Below are 15325 nucleotides of genomic sequence, written 5' to 3'. Positions count from 1 at the left end.
AGAAAGGAGACGTAGAGATGAGGTGGATAGTATAGTATTGGTACTAAAAATCAACCGTCGAGGATGCCCTTAGCGTCGTCACTGATTACGGCATGTACATCAGTACCCCTCCGTTTCATAATTCGAAATCTTACATGTATCTAGACATTTTTTATGAATAGATACATTTATTTTTAGACAAATTTGAGACAAAAATTATGAAACGAAGGGAATACAATACATAGACCATAGTATAGGCAACATATACAACAATCTATGTGTAATATGTGTAAGAAGTTTATTTTTAGCTTAACCATAGGTGAGAACAAGTTACAGACATTATCCATACAACAACAAATTTACCATCAATACGCCGTCTGTAATCATGCTACAGACTATCTATAATTCTACAAACACCAACAATCTCTCTCCTCATCCTCTTTCTGCCACCTCACCGAAACCACCTTTTACAGACAGCCATTGTACATGCCCTTAGTCCGCTATTTAAACTTTGCTAGAACTTGATCCTAAATAGGATGGTTCGTTTCGTCACAAGGAACCTAACCAACTCAGAATAGTTCGTTTGTTTATTCCGTTCTTGCGCTACATTTGCTCAATCTCTAATAATATAACAATAGTGAGTATGCTATGTAATAGTTGGAGTGTTTGAGTTGCTCAACATGATGGTCTCTGTGTTAATTCTCAACTCATCTTGAATGCATGTGCTTAAAGGGAATGCTTAAGAAGAAAAACCGGTTTATTCTTAAACACCGGTCCTTATTTTCATACGTACTAGAGATGTCTAATTAAGCACCTGTCCTATAGAACACAAACATATGGAGATGATTTTGGATGCTTCTAGTTGATCCCAAATTAAGATAAGTGTGGGATTTATTTTTGTTGAGACAAGTCTATATTCCTCTGAAATGTTTGAATTATAACCCAACTAAATAGAAATCACATATGGTGTTCTTAATATTCTATAAATTTTTCAGCTCATTTGGACAAATGATTTGGAAATAAACAACTTATTAAGTTTAAACCTCCTAATTTTTTGTAGTGGACGTGGTTCGAGTTGAGACCGAGTTAGTTCGGGCCAACGTGGGCGAGGTGACGTGGCTCCACATCAGCGAAGAGTAGGGACAAAACCAATCATTTCGATCAAGAGGTATTCTAAACTGTTTTCGTGGTTTTTTTAGGGAAATGTTTTCAGTGTATACTTCAAACTAAGGTAAAATCAAACGTTATAATCCAAAGTTGGTACTCCCTCCGTTCCATAAATGTTGGTGCGTAACTAAATCGGAGTACAAATTATCTGAGTCAACATGGAATTTCTCAATTTAATTTGTGGTAGCAAAGACATAAGAACACAATGTGTATGATTCTTGGGACCGGCTCTTCCTTGGTTGATTTATTTCTTGTAGGTTGTACTACTTTTAACTCGTTGATCCATCTAGCGGATATTCATGATGAGTTAAATTATGGCAGGAGTACTTTAGTATCAATGTTTAACCACTAAAAATTTGATGTACTCCTTCCGTCCCAAAATAAGTGACGTGGATTTGTATTCCACGTCACTTATTTCCGGGCGAGTGGAGTATTTGGGTTGAGCATGGTTTTTGCGGAACGAAAAATATATTTATTTGTGAAAACAAAAACTAAAGAACAATTTATTCGAGTTTAGTTTGCTAGATTAAATTTATCCACACTAGTTCATGATAAATCTTAATATCTACTGCACCACCCTCCCATCGTCAAAGGTGCTTTGCACCGATCATTAACTAATGTGTGGCTCACGGCCGGCAAATAACTCTCATACTTTTCGTTTGCACCTGTCTCCACTTGTTCAATTCTCTACTCAACAAAGACATTTGTGCTCCGATAAACGTTCACTTTTGTGTCTGTACCATACCGATACCATATTCGTTCTGTATTTGTTTTTGTCCTTGTTTTTAATAATACCTTCTTCCGCATTGTTCATGTAATTTCTGTATTCGTTTTCGGTTCAGCTAAAAATGCGAAAACAAAATGAATCATGTATGTATTCGTTTTCAGTCGTGACTCGTGAGCCCGTGATGCGCATGCAAAACCCAGGCCGATATCGGCCAAGCAACCAAACAAAATGTTCCATCGATCTCGTCCCCCCAGCTCTAGTCCTCCTCGTACCAACAAAATCAATAAAATCCTGAAAAAGAGAAAGGAAAAAAAATAATCCTTTCGAGCCTCTCGAATCCTTTCCAAATCCAGTCTCCAAACCCTAGAAGCCACAATTAGGGTTAGGGTTCGCTCCTCCTCCAGCCGCGGCGGCGTGGCCATGGCTCATGGCGGTGGCGGAAGGGCGAAGGTGACGCCGAACCTGGCGATGGATGAGGAGGGAACGCGGATGCTCAACCTCACCGTGCTCCAGCGCCTCGACCCAGCCGTCGAGGACATCCTCATAACCGCCGCGCACGTCACGCTTTACGACTTCGACACCGTCCTCAACCAGTGGGTAGGTGTTTGGTGCTGGTGCAATCTGGTTGGTTTCGTATTCGTCACAATTTGGCCTGACATTTTAATGTGGGGCTTGTATTTATTAGAGCCGGAAGGACGTGGAAGGCTCGCTCTTTGTCATCAAGAGGTTCATTTTCGTGCCTAATTGTTGCGTTTGAATTCTGCTGTTTTTGTATTTGCATTATCAATTCGACCAAATATTTTACTGACTGGTTCATGTAGTCAAAATATTTTAATCTTATCCAAGAATGAGTACGTTTGTCTTGAAGAGTAATTTGATAGCACTATAACTGTATTATGCATTATCAATACATTACAAAAGCAACCAGCGGTCAGATTTATGTTCCTTAGACCCATGGTCATACCACACTTGTTTCAATTTTATCTGACAATATTTTTATGAATGCTTAGGCCTAGCTTATGGAAATGATGAGTAGATTTGTAGAATACATTGATAACATTCATAATTTTATTGTATACCACAAATGTATTACAAAAAAATTGGTAGTCAAAATTATGTTCAAAATGTCCATAATGACACTTATTAGTTATTCCAGTAAAAAAACAATTAAGAATTATTAGTTGCTGGAGCCTGGAGGTAGTGGCTTCTAGTAACGAATTCCCAGAAATTATAGAGGGACTATGCCAGCCTCAGGGAGACAGCCTGCACAACTTTACTGCAAACAGTAGCTCTGTACAGAGTCTGTGCAAGGAAAACAAAAAATGAAAAAACCGAAGCTACGAGCTTTTGTCGGCATATTTCTAATTGTAAGGGGATGCCTGTGCTTGTCTTATTCTGCAGATAACGCAAATGTGCCATGATACTTGCATGTAGGAGGAACGAATTGCATATGGGTGCTGCATTTAGTACCGTTATATTTTGCAATAAGAACTGTATGTTTCTTGCAGGAATGCTCAGCCCAGATTTCAATTTATTGTCATGAACCGTCGAAATACAGGTATCTTTGCACATAACTTGCCTGGACAGACTTAACCTTTAACCAAGTTCATATAATTGGTTGTGTTTAGCCTTTGTAAATGATATGCTTGACAATAGTCATATGATTTGTTACTTTGCTATGCACAAATGCATGATATCAGCGAAACATATTTCTTCTTTCCTTGTGTTAGTCTTGTTGACTTGCTGTTGGCTCTTATAAGACCTTCTATTAACACTTCAAATTGTAAGGAAGGACGTTTTGTATGCTAAAAGGATACGAAAGCTAGTATCTGTGTATGCCATTGTTCCCTTAAGTTAGTTTTGAGGTAGATAGAATCATGAGATATGTTATTAGGAAAATTAGTAATGGCGAATAAATAGATAATTAATTTTGTATTTACTTACTCCCTCCACTCTAAAATTTAGGTCATTATAGTTTTTAAATTATCTCTACGAACTCATTTCATTCACATGTTTCTAGGAACTTTGCCCCTTCACTGTTCTTATTATACCCTCTCCACCTTTACTCTTCTGAATGCTTAAGTACATATACCAAAAGTTTGTATCTGTCAACACCATAACAATGCTGGTTACCATTAATGCATACTTGAAATGAGCCATGACGTGTTTACTCATACATAGAGCACATGTAAGCCAGAGAACAGTTGCTTCTTTTGGGGACAACAGAAGGTTATGCTAGTCAATGCAGCTCACTCCTTAATTCCTGTGTTCATGTCTAAAACAACCAGCATTTGAAAGAGAGGATGTGGGGCGGATGTATTTTTTTACCTTCCATCTTCCTATCACCATTTACAAACAGAAAGACCTTTCTTACTTTTTCTTTAAACCAAGTTTGATGGTTTTGTACTCTGTTTATTTATACTGCCAAAGCAAAACATTGACTTGCCAGTGGAAATTCTAGTGGACTCCTGCGGTCTTACATACCTAATATGGTTACCTTTAATTTTTGTTAGCAAGGATGGTTTGACAGTCATAACATAAAATTAGCTTGTTAATTGTTATGGTAAAATTAAGCCTATAGATACTGGTGGATCCCAATGGGGTAATGCTCTACTGCTCCGATGGGTTAATCAAGCTGATTTGCTTGTAAGCACATGTTTCTTGATGATCTGCAAGGTTTATCAGATGGCACATGTCATGGGTGAAGGTGTTCTTAAGTTCAGAATATTCACTTTCTTGGTCAGTGCAAGTATAGTATTGGTTGGTTGATCCCCAATGGGTTCTTGAGGAGTTGAATTGTTTTGTTTTGCAAGTCACAGTTTTCTGCTATATATATGTTCCAAATAATGGTTTCTTAGCATGTGCTTCCCTTCCCTTTATAACAGATAATCTTGTTGAAAATCTCTTGGGTGATTTCGAGTATCAGCTTCAAGTTCCCTATATAATGTACCGCAATGCTGCACAAGAAGTTATTGGAATTTGGTTTTATAACTCTCAGGAATGTGAAGAAGTTGCTAACCTTTTTAGCAGGTAGCTTTCTACAGATGTTACTCAATTACTTCCTTTTTTTGTCTCTAGAATCCTGCTCGTGTTTTCTGGTTATAAGTATTTTCAATTCATGTATCTTGTTGCTAACTGGTTTTTGGCTGATGTGCATACTAGTGTTAAATCAGGATTTTTATATTTTTCAACTTCCCATTCTTGAATTCAGTTCATTGATAACATGAAAACCCAAAGGGTTATAACCCAGCAATCTAACTGTGCTAATGTCTGTGTGTGTTAACAAAAGACGCGCCACAGTTTTAATGAGTTAGTAAATGACATGACAATGAAGCAATGCTACAACATACTTTTTTCACAATAATGCCATGATGCTGCTCTTATACAAATGTAAACAGAAAAAAGAATCTTTCTTTGCCATGTATTGCAAATTGTAGTTTTATATTTACTGTGACTTACAAGATGCATTCCTTTCCATACATGCCATGTATTTTCTTGTAGTTTTACTGATATTTATTGTAGTTTTATATTTTCTTGTATTTGCCTTTTCTTTCCTTACATGAGACGTACATGTCTTGTGCGGTTTTGCAGGATACTGAATGCATTCTCTAAGGTCCCTCTGAAGCCAAAGATTCCCTCGATCAAAAGGTGCTTGAAATGTCTGTGCATTTTGCTCCTTTACTAGATGATAGAAGTTACACCAATCAGTAGGACAAGATAGCGCTTATTCATTTTTATTGGGGATCAAAATACTAAAGCATTCCTTGGGGTTATTTACCTGTGCGTTCCAAAGAATTCCCAAAAAAAAATTAGTGCTAGAAGATGTGAAGCATGTAATAAGTAGAAACAGATCATATTTCACGATGCAAAATGTCAAAACGTTGTATTATATTTTGTAATTTTTGTACGGTGCACATGACACGATTTTTTTGCATGTTATTTTCACATGTTCTAACCTTTAAAGAAGTTTAAAATGCACAAGTGCAAAAGTTCTGGAAGGGGCGCGTGAGGTGATTTCTGGTTGTTCTTGCTAACGTTGGCCCTACAGTTGCTGTTTTGATACTCTTTGTTACATTGAAATGTATATTTACCATATGTAAAGCTGTTTCTTATGTGGTGGTTTTACTGTACTGAATCATGTTAAAGTGAATACGAAGAGCTGGAAGCAGCACCTGCTTTGGTTGAAGGTCCACTAGAACCGCCAGCTTTGGATATTATAGCCCCTACTAACCATGCACGAGAAGATCCCTTGTCTGCATTCTTCAATGTAAGGAATTACGATTGTTCTTGTGGTTTTACATTGTATTATGATTACATCATGTCAATGGTAGTTTAGCTGCCTTGCAATGTAAGTTGTGTAATTTCTTCAAGATAACATCTCAAATTCTGATTATCTTTTGTCAAATGTGGATCTTTGAGAACAGGCTGCTGCAAACGTTGGTGGTGCATCTGGAGCAGTAGTTATGGGACATGCGCCAAATGAATCTTTTGGGGCTGCTCCATTATCTTCACACGCGCAAACAAGTATTACTGCATCGCAGCCTCCAGCCTTGCATCATTTGCATCCTTTGCAAGCTTCCTCGGTTTCTGGGATACCCCATGATGTTCATGACGGCACTGGTGTTATATCGAGGTCCACGAATCTTGTAAATCCATCACTTTTTTCTCCATTGATGTCTTCGCAGGCAATGGCTTGCAATAATTCTGCAGTGCCAACCGTGCCACATCAACATCATTGGAACACTCAGCAACCACAAAGTGCTCCCTTGCTTCAGCCTTTTCCATTGCCAACTGCTTCGCCTTCGCCGCCATATGGGACTCCGTTACTTCAGCCATTTCCACCACCAAATCCATCCCCATCTCTTGCATCAGCACCAGACTACAGCTCTCTACTGTCCAGAGACAAAATAAGGGATGCATTACTGAGAATTGTAGCGGTATGTTCTGTCAAAAATTTCTGTAGGCATTCATACACATTTTCTAATTGATCTTTGTTGGAGCGGTGAATTATTTTTGTCGTGAATAATGTTTGCTTCAATTTTAGCTTGCCATAGGTTTCAAAGTCCTAAAAAAACTAAGCTTATTTACCAGTTTCAATGATTGCTTCATTTTTGTTCCTGTTGTTTGGTTGCACACTATTTATTCACAAAGTGCTGCGTTTGCTTGTTTCTTCCAGAATGAAGATTTCATTGATTTAGTCTACCGGGAGATTGTGAAGGGACAATAATTAATCTTCAAGGGAGAGCTGTCTCTTCGTCAGGCTTTGTCTGTTGTTTAGACACATGTCTTTTGACAGGCCTGTAATTTAATTTGTACTAGAAGATATGCTCATGTAAATTTATTGGTGGTGAAGTTCGTAGGTGCACCATCCTCCATTGGCGGAATTTGTTAATACATCTACTGGCACCGTTAAATATGACGTTTGTATTCTTGGTGTAGAAAAGTTTTGGTCCTAATTAACATGTCCGACATATTCTACCACAGTAATATTTGTGAATCGACCGTTAGAACCGACGTGGGTTCTGGAGCTGCTTCAACAGTGGTCGTTTTACTCCAGGATAATCTGGATTAAGGTGAAATATATCCTTATTGTTGCCTTTGATGGAAGTATTAGCAAAACCTGATAAATTCACGTGTGCAGAGTGCAATGAACTTGTGCTCTGAGCCTCTGAACCATAAGTATGCATAAGCAGAGATTATTTCCTCCACAGTTTAGTCATGCATTTTAGTCCGTACGAAGCAGGGCGGTGACTTAGAGCACTAATCCTTCTACGCCTGTACGTTGCCAGTACGAATCAGGAGAATCAACATATCTCTATATACACGTTATCCCGTTCGCAAATTTGAACTTCGAAATCCTAATAGATCATTCTATAAGTAATCATGCTTACTCTTTTATGGTAAACAATTTTAATATTGTCATCCTATTAGGTTAGACAAGATAAAGTCGACGAGAGAGCGAACGAGGATTGAATGAACGATGCAGTTAAATAGCATGAGAATTGTGACAGGGAATGCCACACAACAATTTGTCAGCAATGTTGCCATACAACAACTGCTTAAACATTGTGTTTATTTATTACTCATTACTGTTTCTTACCGGCAATATGTATTTCAACCCTAAAATCTATTCTCTCCGGTTCTAAATATGTGTACATCTAGCAGACAAAATATAAATCCATAATAAGTGACGCTGATTTAGTAAAAACTGTACTAAATCAGCATCAGCAGCACTTATTATGGATCAGAGGAACTAGTGAATAACATGAGAACTTGTTCATAATTCTGAACAAACTGGTCGTATTCCTATCAGGGGCAAGACCACATGGACCAAATTAATTACACGAGACCTACGTTGCAGCTGCAGAAACGAAAGCAAATCTGCCAACTTCGGCATTTCACTATTTCTAAGTTTAGTTTCCCGCGATCGTGTGCTTCTTCAAGTACTCCATCGCCACAGCGGCATGGAAGGAAGCTCCTACAGGGAGCACACCCTCATCGATCACGAAGTGAGGGGAGTGCAGCGAATGCACCACTGTTTCCATGGCTTCATCGCCGACTCCGATCATGAAGAAAGCCCCTGCAAACCTCTGCGCGTAGAACGAGAAGTCCTCGGAGCCCATGAGTGGGGCAACTACCCTGACGTTGCCTTCTCCTATCATGGCTTCTGCCACTGCCCTGGCATGATCATACATCCCCTTGTCATTGACGGTGGCTGGGTATGACCGCCGCTCCTCCATGAAGTCGACAGTCACGGTGCATCGATTCACGATGGCGAGCGCTTCAATGATCTTTGAAAGAAGCATCAATTTATTCGCAAAAAAGAAGAAGCATCAAGTTAACAGTTGCAGATATTTAATTAAGTACTCCCTCCGATCCATAAAAAGTGTCGCCCGTTTTGTACTAAGTTAGTACAAATTTTGTACCAAGTGGGTGACACTTTTTACAGATCCGAGGGAGAGTACTGGATAAGTGGTACGTTTTTTTTACTGTAGTGTATGATTGAATTGGTTTTAGATAGGTTGGAGATGAAGAATGTTTATCTGATTAATTTACCTCCTCGATCCTCTTTTTAAGGTAAGATAGGCCTTCTGTTGTCAAGCTCCTGAAGGTGCCACCGAAGGATACCGACTCTGGAATGACATTGTAAGCATCACCTCCTTTCATGAATGTCACAGAAACCACCTGAAAGTCCAGAAACAAGATCATACCATTTACAAAAGAACGCATGTGATGCACAAATTAAGAGATGCTCTAGGCTGGATATTTACAATGGTGCTAATGCAAGCATGCTAAACTGATCACATACTGCAGACTGGAGGGGATCAGTTTCCCGGGCTACAATTTGCTGGAGGTTGATGATGGAAGAAGATGCCATGACGATGGGATCTACTGCAAGGTGCGGAAACGCCGCATGACCGCCTTTTCCAGTGACCGTTACTAAAAACCGGGCTCCTGCTGCCATGAATGGCCCTGGCCTGGAAGCAACGACACCTACTTGAAGGCTTGGATCGACATGCAAACCAAAAATGGCAGAGACATCGTCTAGAACACCTTCCTCTAGAACATGGTGCGCGCCAGCAAAGCCTTCTTCTGCTGGCTGGAAGACAAGCTTCACAGTACCCTGATGAAAACAAGAAGCAATTACATATGTTACCAAATGCTCCAGAATTTAGATTAAGTACCAGTGTGAGCCAGCAATTACATATGTTACCAAACTGAACTTCACGAATGCTGGTTAATTAATGGTCACACAATGAATCACACAGTACCTTGATGTCTTCCTTCCGAGATTGAAGTAGCTTAGCAGCTCCTAGAAGCATTGTTGTGTGAGCATCATGTCCACATGCATGCATTTTTCCACTTTCCTGGCTCTTGTATTCCCATTCTACTAATTCCTGCAAGGCGTGGCTATGAAAGCATAATTTTTCGAAAAGCTTGTAATGAAGAGAAACCACAGAGGTGTGTAAACATCCAACTCAACGTCATCAAGAATCCTTGTTTCACAGAAATGACGCAAATCTCCTCTCAAACAGCACCAATAGAATACTATTCTCTTGCCGTCCTTGGTTTTGTCTCGCGGCCGGTTCGACTGAATACTATATTGCCTCGCTTCTAGATTTAGCATCCACTTGGTTGTCGGATGATGTATGATTGGTACAAGCAAGTATTCTGACCAGTTCCTTGGTTGGTGTAACAAATTTTATTGCTCAACTAAAGATCGATCATGCCTACGGCGGCGGCGCTTGTGCGGTGCTGTGCCAGTGCCTGCATCTGTCTTGCTACTGAAACAGAAATACTCTGCGTACAACACACTGACTTAAAATAGTGTATATGTCTGGATTAATACTTTCCATGATGTTCTAGGAACCGATAACGATACTCGATCAATCAACCTGCACCTTTTCAGTTCACTGATCATTATGCGGTTAGGTTATACCTACCGTCTCAAAATTATTACTGATGTCGTAAGTTCTACTAGCAGATATGGTTTGTACTTGACAAGAAGTGGGCAGTCGTCCATCGAACTGATCCAATGACGAAAATTGTTTCAGAATCGGGTAGGGCGGCCGCGCGCGCGTGTGTGAGTACCTGCAAGGGGAGCGCGTCCATGTCCGCCCGGAGCGCGACGACGGGTCCGGCCCGAGGTCCAGCGATCGTGGCGACCACTCCGGTCTTCGCGACGGGCCACGCGTAGGAGACGCCGATCGCGTCGAGCTCGGCGCGGACGAGCTCGCTGGTCCGGTGCTCCTCGAAGGCCAGCTCCGGGTGCTGGTGGATGCGCCGCCGCACGCCGCGCAGCCACGCGGCGAACCCCGGCGCTCGCGCCGCGCTTAGGAGGTCCCTTGCCGGCGACGCGGCGTGCGGAGAGAGTTGGGCGAGGAGGAGGAGGACGACGAGGGGGAGCAGAGAGGAGGCCATGTTAGAACGGGGTTGGGCTGTGGGTGAGCGGAAGCTACGAAGTCTGTTGAGCGGTTACGCGATAATTGGGTCCTCACGTCATCCTTCTTCTTCTTTTCGAAAAAACAAGGGCTCTGTAGATTCACGAAAAGACAGTGGAGTAGCCAGAAAAAGGTGTACTCCGTACCAAGAAAAATTGTAAAATAAAAAATTCAATAAAGGTTTTTAACGTCTATCATCATATCTAAGTGCTTCCAATTTCAAGGACATCGAAATAACATATGGATCATGGCCTCCCTCATGGGTGTGTACTTCCGTTTGGTTTTAGCACGAATGTGCATTAGTAAAAAAAAAAAAGTTATACTCCGTATCTTAGTTTCTAACTTTTTCTCCTCGTAGGTTATTTCGAACTACCCATAACAAATAATAGCACAACATTCTCTTTAAACATGTATTTTTCTAGTTAGTAGCGACGCAATGGTTATAATGATAGTATCAATGTATCCGTAAAGTTGGCTTTGCTTATCGATCAAACACATCATATATGTTGCACAAACCTCATAGGTTTTAAAAAGCTACCCGAGCCACTTAAAAAAAGGATCTAATATCGCTGAACACACAATGACGGATTACACATGAACACCTTGCAAGCAGGCTTTGAAACCATTGGTACTTTGATAAATTAATGAGGAATAATAACAAAACCATGAAAATGAGGAATGATACAAAAAACATGAAAGAAGCGCCACAAACTGAAACTCGAGCCCAAAAACAGAGGCTTAGAAGGTTGTCGGAACTCGGAAGTTGACCGTGGGTTTTCTTCCATGTAGATGACCTTGGACTGCTCACCTCCGATGGAGATACTATGGTTAGGTGTTTAAAAATCGAAAAGTTAGGATTTTGTAACACAAAAGCCTTGAATATTGAGGTTCTATGATATACACCCTTTTTGAAAGAGTGGGCGGGGGTGTGTGGGTGGCTTGGGTGATGTACCACGTCCCCACTGACGCGTGGGGCCGGCCCTAGCTGCCGGCGACTGTAAAGGCAGTACGTCACTGAAGCACCGTTCGGGGTGCGGAAGGTGACCCACATTATTCCAGAGCAATACGGATGTGCCTCCGACTTAATTTCTGGGTCCAGTTTCAGTTTCACGCTGTTGCCGATACTGATACATGCTCATTCAGGTAATCGATTGCCACAGCAGCATGGAAGGCAGCTCCAACGGGGAGCACGTCTTCGTCGATCACGAAGTAAGGGGAGTGTGTAGTACGGACTTGCTTCATGGTGGTCTCGTTGCCGACACCGATGACGAAGAAGGCGCCGGCCATCCTCTGCGCGTAGAACCCGAAATCCTCCGCCCCCATGAGCTGGGGAGCGAGCCTGACGTTCTTTTCCCCTAGCAACCTCCCGGCCGCCGTCTTGGCAAGAGCATACATCCCTTCGTCGTTGACGACGGCCGGGTACGGCCTCATTGTTTCCTCCATGAAGTCCACGGAGCCAGAGCAACGGTGCACTGCGGCCTGCCCTTCAACAATCTGCACAAGGAAATAACATCAAGATGGATGTCAGTGAGGAGTAGAGTTTGCAGATTCAGTTAGTTAGGGATGGTGATTTCTTTTTAATTGACCTCTCTGATCCTCTTCATGAGATATGCCAAACCTTCATTTGTCATGCTCCTCAAGGTGCCACCAAAGGTTGTAGATTCGGGGATAACGTTGTAGGCTTCTCCTCCTTTCAGAAAGGTGATGGATACAACCTGAAAATTCAGAATTCTCAGCAATTGTTTGAGTTGACTGCAGAGAGTGTAGTACAAATCACAAAAAGGATTGTAAGCAGATGACATACTGCGCCCTGGAGGGGATCGATCTCCCGGGAGACGATCTGCTGGAGAGCGAGGACGGCAGCCGATGCAGCTACAATGGGATCAATGGCGTCATGGGGGCCTGCAGCGTGCCCACCTTTTCCTGTGATCGTCGCCAAGAATCGACCTGACGTTGCCGCAAATGGCCCTGGCCTGCCTGCAACGACACCTACCGGAAGAGCTGGATCGACGTGCAGGCCAAAAATGGCCGACGCGTCGTGGAGAGCGCCTTCTTCTAGAACGTAGTAGGCGCCGCCATTGCCCTCCTCTGCTGGCTGGAAAACAAGCTTCACAGTGCCCTGTTGATTCGATGAGAACAAAAATCAGGTTTTTAATTTGGATGAGGAATGTAGAACCAAAATCGATCTGTAGGTCAGAGAATTAATACCTTTAGGTCATCCTTGCGAGATTGAAGTAGCTTAGCAGCTCCCAGGAGCATTGCCGTGTGAGCATCATGTCCACATGCGTGCATTTTCCCATTTTCCTGGCTCTTGTATTCCCAATCAACCAATTCCTAAAACAGGAGAGTGTGGAATTTGCAGGTCGGTAACTTCAGTACTCTTTCTCGCAAAAAAAGAGTACTGCAGGTCAAGCAAGCACAAACTAATTTTTTGTTTTTAGCAGAAACGGCAGGTAGGCACTGAGTCACAGACGTGCGTACGTATGCGCACACACATAAGCTTCCCCCAGAAGAAAAGTAAAGGACGAACGAAGTGTAAGGATAATCCATTTTTCTTTGTCGCGTGACCTGAGCTCAGCGGTAAGCCTGCAACGACCGTATCTGGCTATCTGCTGCTACATGCCTTGGATGGAACAACACATTTCTTACACGAGGGTTCAACATTAAATCAGAACAACTTAACACCACAGAAGAATTGCTCGCATGTTAAGAGATTTTCACAATCTTCTCCGGATAAGCAGAGGCAGCCCTTGTGCCTATGTCCAATTATCATGCATCTCCGAGTCAAAATCATAGCGTGAATTGCGAGAGAGGAAGTCAGAGAGATAAGTATACTACTCCCTAATACGGACCTGGAGGGGCAGAGCGTCCATGTCCGCCCGGAGCGCGACGACCGGCGCGCCGCCGGAGCCGATGGTGGCCACGACGCCCGTGCGCGCGACGGGCCACGCGTAGGACACGCCGATCGCCTCGAGCTCGGCGCGGACGAGCTCGCTTGTGCGGTGCTCCTGGAAGGCAAGCTCCGGACGCCGGTGGATGCGCCGCCGCACGCCGCGCAGCCACTCGGTGACCCCCGGCGCGCGCGCCGCGCCCAGGAGGTCGTCGTCGTCGTGTGCGCGGGCCGCCGCCGCCGCTGACGACGTGAGTGCCAGGTGGAAGAGGATGATTAGTAGGGCGAGAGGGGGAGCCGAGGAAGCGGCGGCCATGGCCGGAGGGGAATGAAGTCGGGAGTTTGGCTTCGCGCTTGGTAGGTGGTCACTTGTTGCTCCTTTTATTAGTGCCCGGGCGAGATTAATAAAACTCCTTTTATTTTCGGTTTCCGAAGTGTTTCATGCGAAAAGGGGAGGGCAGACAGGCAAATCACATTGGATGGGGAAATGTCGTGCCTGGAGGGAAGACAGCTCCCTAGGAAAGATCGAAGGTGCCGGGCCCGAAATGATCCAAGGGATTGACAGAGTTGCCTCCAATCTGTGGTTACAAAGGCAACAAATATGGGAAACCCATTTGGCTCCCAAGATTCAATGCTCTCTATAGTTCAAATATCATGAAAATCATTTTTTAATTTTTTTTTAAAATCTGATTTTTTTTAGTGTTAGTGTACATTTTCGTGTAAAGATTGCCGGCAAGAAAATGCAAGCGATAAAAATTACCGGTGAGAAAATATAAATAAGAGTATGGATGGTGATTCTTGCACGTCTTAGCAACTAAATTCTGAACATGCGTGTAAGAAATTAGCAAAGCCGGCCGCGACACTCCTCTTGCTTTTCAGTTTGTGAAGTGTTTCCTTGAACGGAAATGAGGGATAGGCAAATCAGATAGAATGGGATTGTTAGGTGGAAAAAAAGGTTAGATAGACAGACCGAGGGCGTGTATAGCTCATAGTCGTTGTCATTTTTTGGGTGTCGTGTTTTCTGACCAGGAACGTGCACACAGAGTAGACACAAAAATGTAGTGTTCTTGTTCTCTTTTCTTCCAATTTCACAATATAAATTAACGGATTTCCTAGGGATCAGTCGCCTGAAAAACTTGTTTCCTCAGTCGACAGCGGAAAATAAAACAGTTAAGTAAATAGATAACCGAAATGAAATCAGCAAAAGGCAGTTGGCCTGTTGGTGTATCGATGTTTGCTTTGTTGCAGACGTCACAGGTTCGACTCACATCCTTCCCAATTTCTTTTCGCTTTTTGTTTCCTTTTATTTTTTATTTTTGGTTTATAATTTATAAATCGTTTCATTTTTCTTTTAATTTTTTATTATCTTACTTTTTTGTTTTTAACTGTATATACGTGCACTAACGTAAATTAGCAGTATACGATAATTTGTACACTTTTTTTGTATCTCAATTTTCTTTTGGACGAGTTGTGTATTCCGAAAATTTCACTCAAAATTTTAAATATTTCACCTGAATTTTAGAATCGTGCATAGCTTTCAGCTGTAATTTTTAGAATCCCGCATAAAGTTTCACCTGACTTCTTAGAATCGCGCAAAAAGTTTCACCTGCAATTTGAGAA

At 42.2% G+C, this 15325-nt stretch overlaps 3 protein-coding genes across 3 annotated transcripts; 1 reads left to right on the top strand and 2 right to left on the bottom strand.

Annotated features, from left to right (window-relative positions):
• Window positions 1-2056: 2056 nt before the first annotated feature.
• LOC100841064 (mRNA-decapping enzyme-like protein) lies at window positions 2057-7387 on the top strand. The gene is made up of 8 exons (XM_003557289.4): window positions 2057-2470; window positions 2559-2599; window positions 3382-3431; window positions 4759-4903; window positions 5465-5521; window positions 6020-6140; window positions 6298-6810; window positions 7050-7387. Exons 1-8 carry the CDS (start codon window positions 2294-2296, stop codon window positions 7098-7100), a joined length of 1155 nt encoding a protein of 384 aa, XP_003557337.1. The 5' UTR covers window positions 2057-2293; the 3' UTR covers window positions 7101-7387.
• Window positions 7388-7929: 542 nt separating this feature from the next.
• On the bottom strand, window positions 7930-10858 carry LOC100840760 (IAA-amino acid hydrolase ILR1-like 7). The gene is made up of 5 exons (XM_003557288.4): window positions 10466-10858; window positions 9646-9771; window positions 9183-9497; window positions 8930-9058; window positions 7930-8664 (listed from the first exon to the last, which is right to left on the bottom strand). Exons 1-5 carry the CDS (start codon window positions 10793-10795, stop codon window positions 8287-8289), a joined length of 1278 nt encoding a protein of 425 aa, XP_003557336.1. The 5' UTR covers window positions 10796-10858; the 3' UTR covers window positions 7930-8286.
• Window positions 10859-11430: 572 nt separating this feature from the next.
• On the bottom strand, window positions 11431-14076 carry LOC100840150 (IAA-amino acid hydrolase ILR1-like 9). Its single transcript, XM_003557286.4, has 5 exons — window positions 13668-14076; window positions 13024-13149; window positions 12620-12934; window positions 12402-12530; window positions 11431-12309 (listed from the first exon to the last, which is right to left on the bottom strand). The coding sequence occupies exons 1-5, from the start codon at window positions 14019-14021 to the stop codon at window positions 11923-11925; spliced, it is 1311 nt and encodes a 436-aa protein (XP_003557334.1). The 5' UTR covers window positions 14022-14076; the 3' UTR covers window positions 11431-11922.
• Window positions 14077-15325: the final 1249 nt, after the last annotated feature.

The sequence above is a fragment of the Brachypodium distachyon genome, chromosome 1 (assembly GCF_000005505.3).
Source record: "Brachypodium distachyon strain Bd21 chromosome 1, Brachypodium_distachyon_v3.0, whole genome shotgun sequence".
Lineage (NCBI taxonomy): Eukaryota > Viridiplantae > Streptophyta > Magnoliopsida > Poales > Poaceae > Brachypodium > Brachypodium distachyon.
The sequence above is the reverse complement of the archived record's forward strand: the minus strand, read 5'-3'. Positions and strand labels throughout refer to the sequence as shown.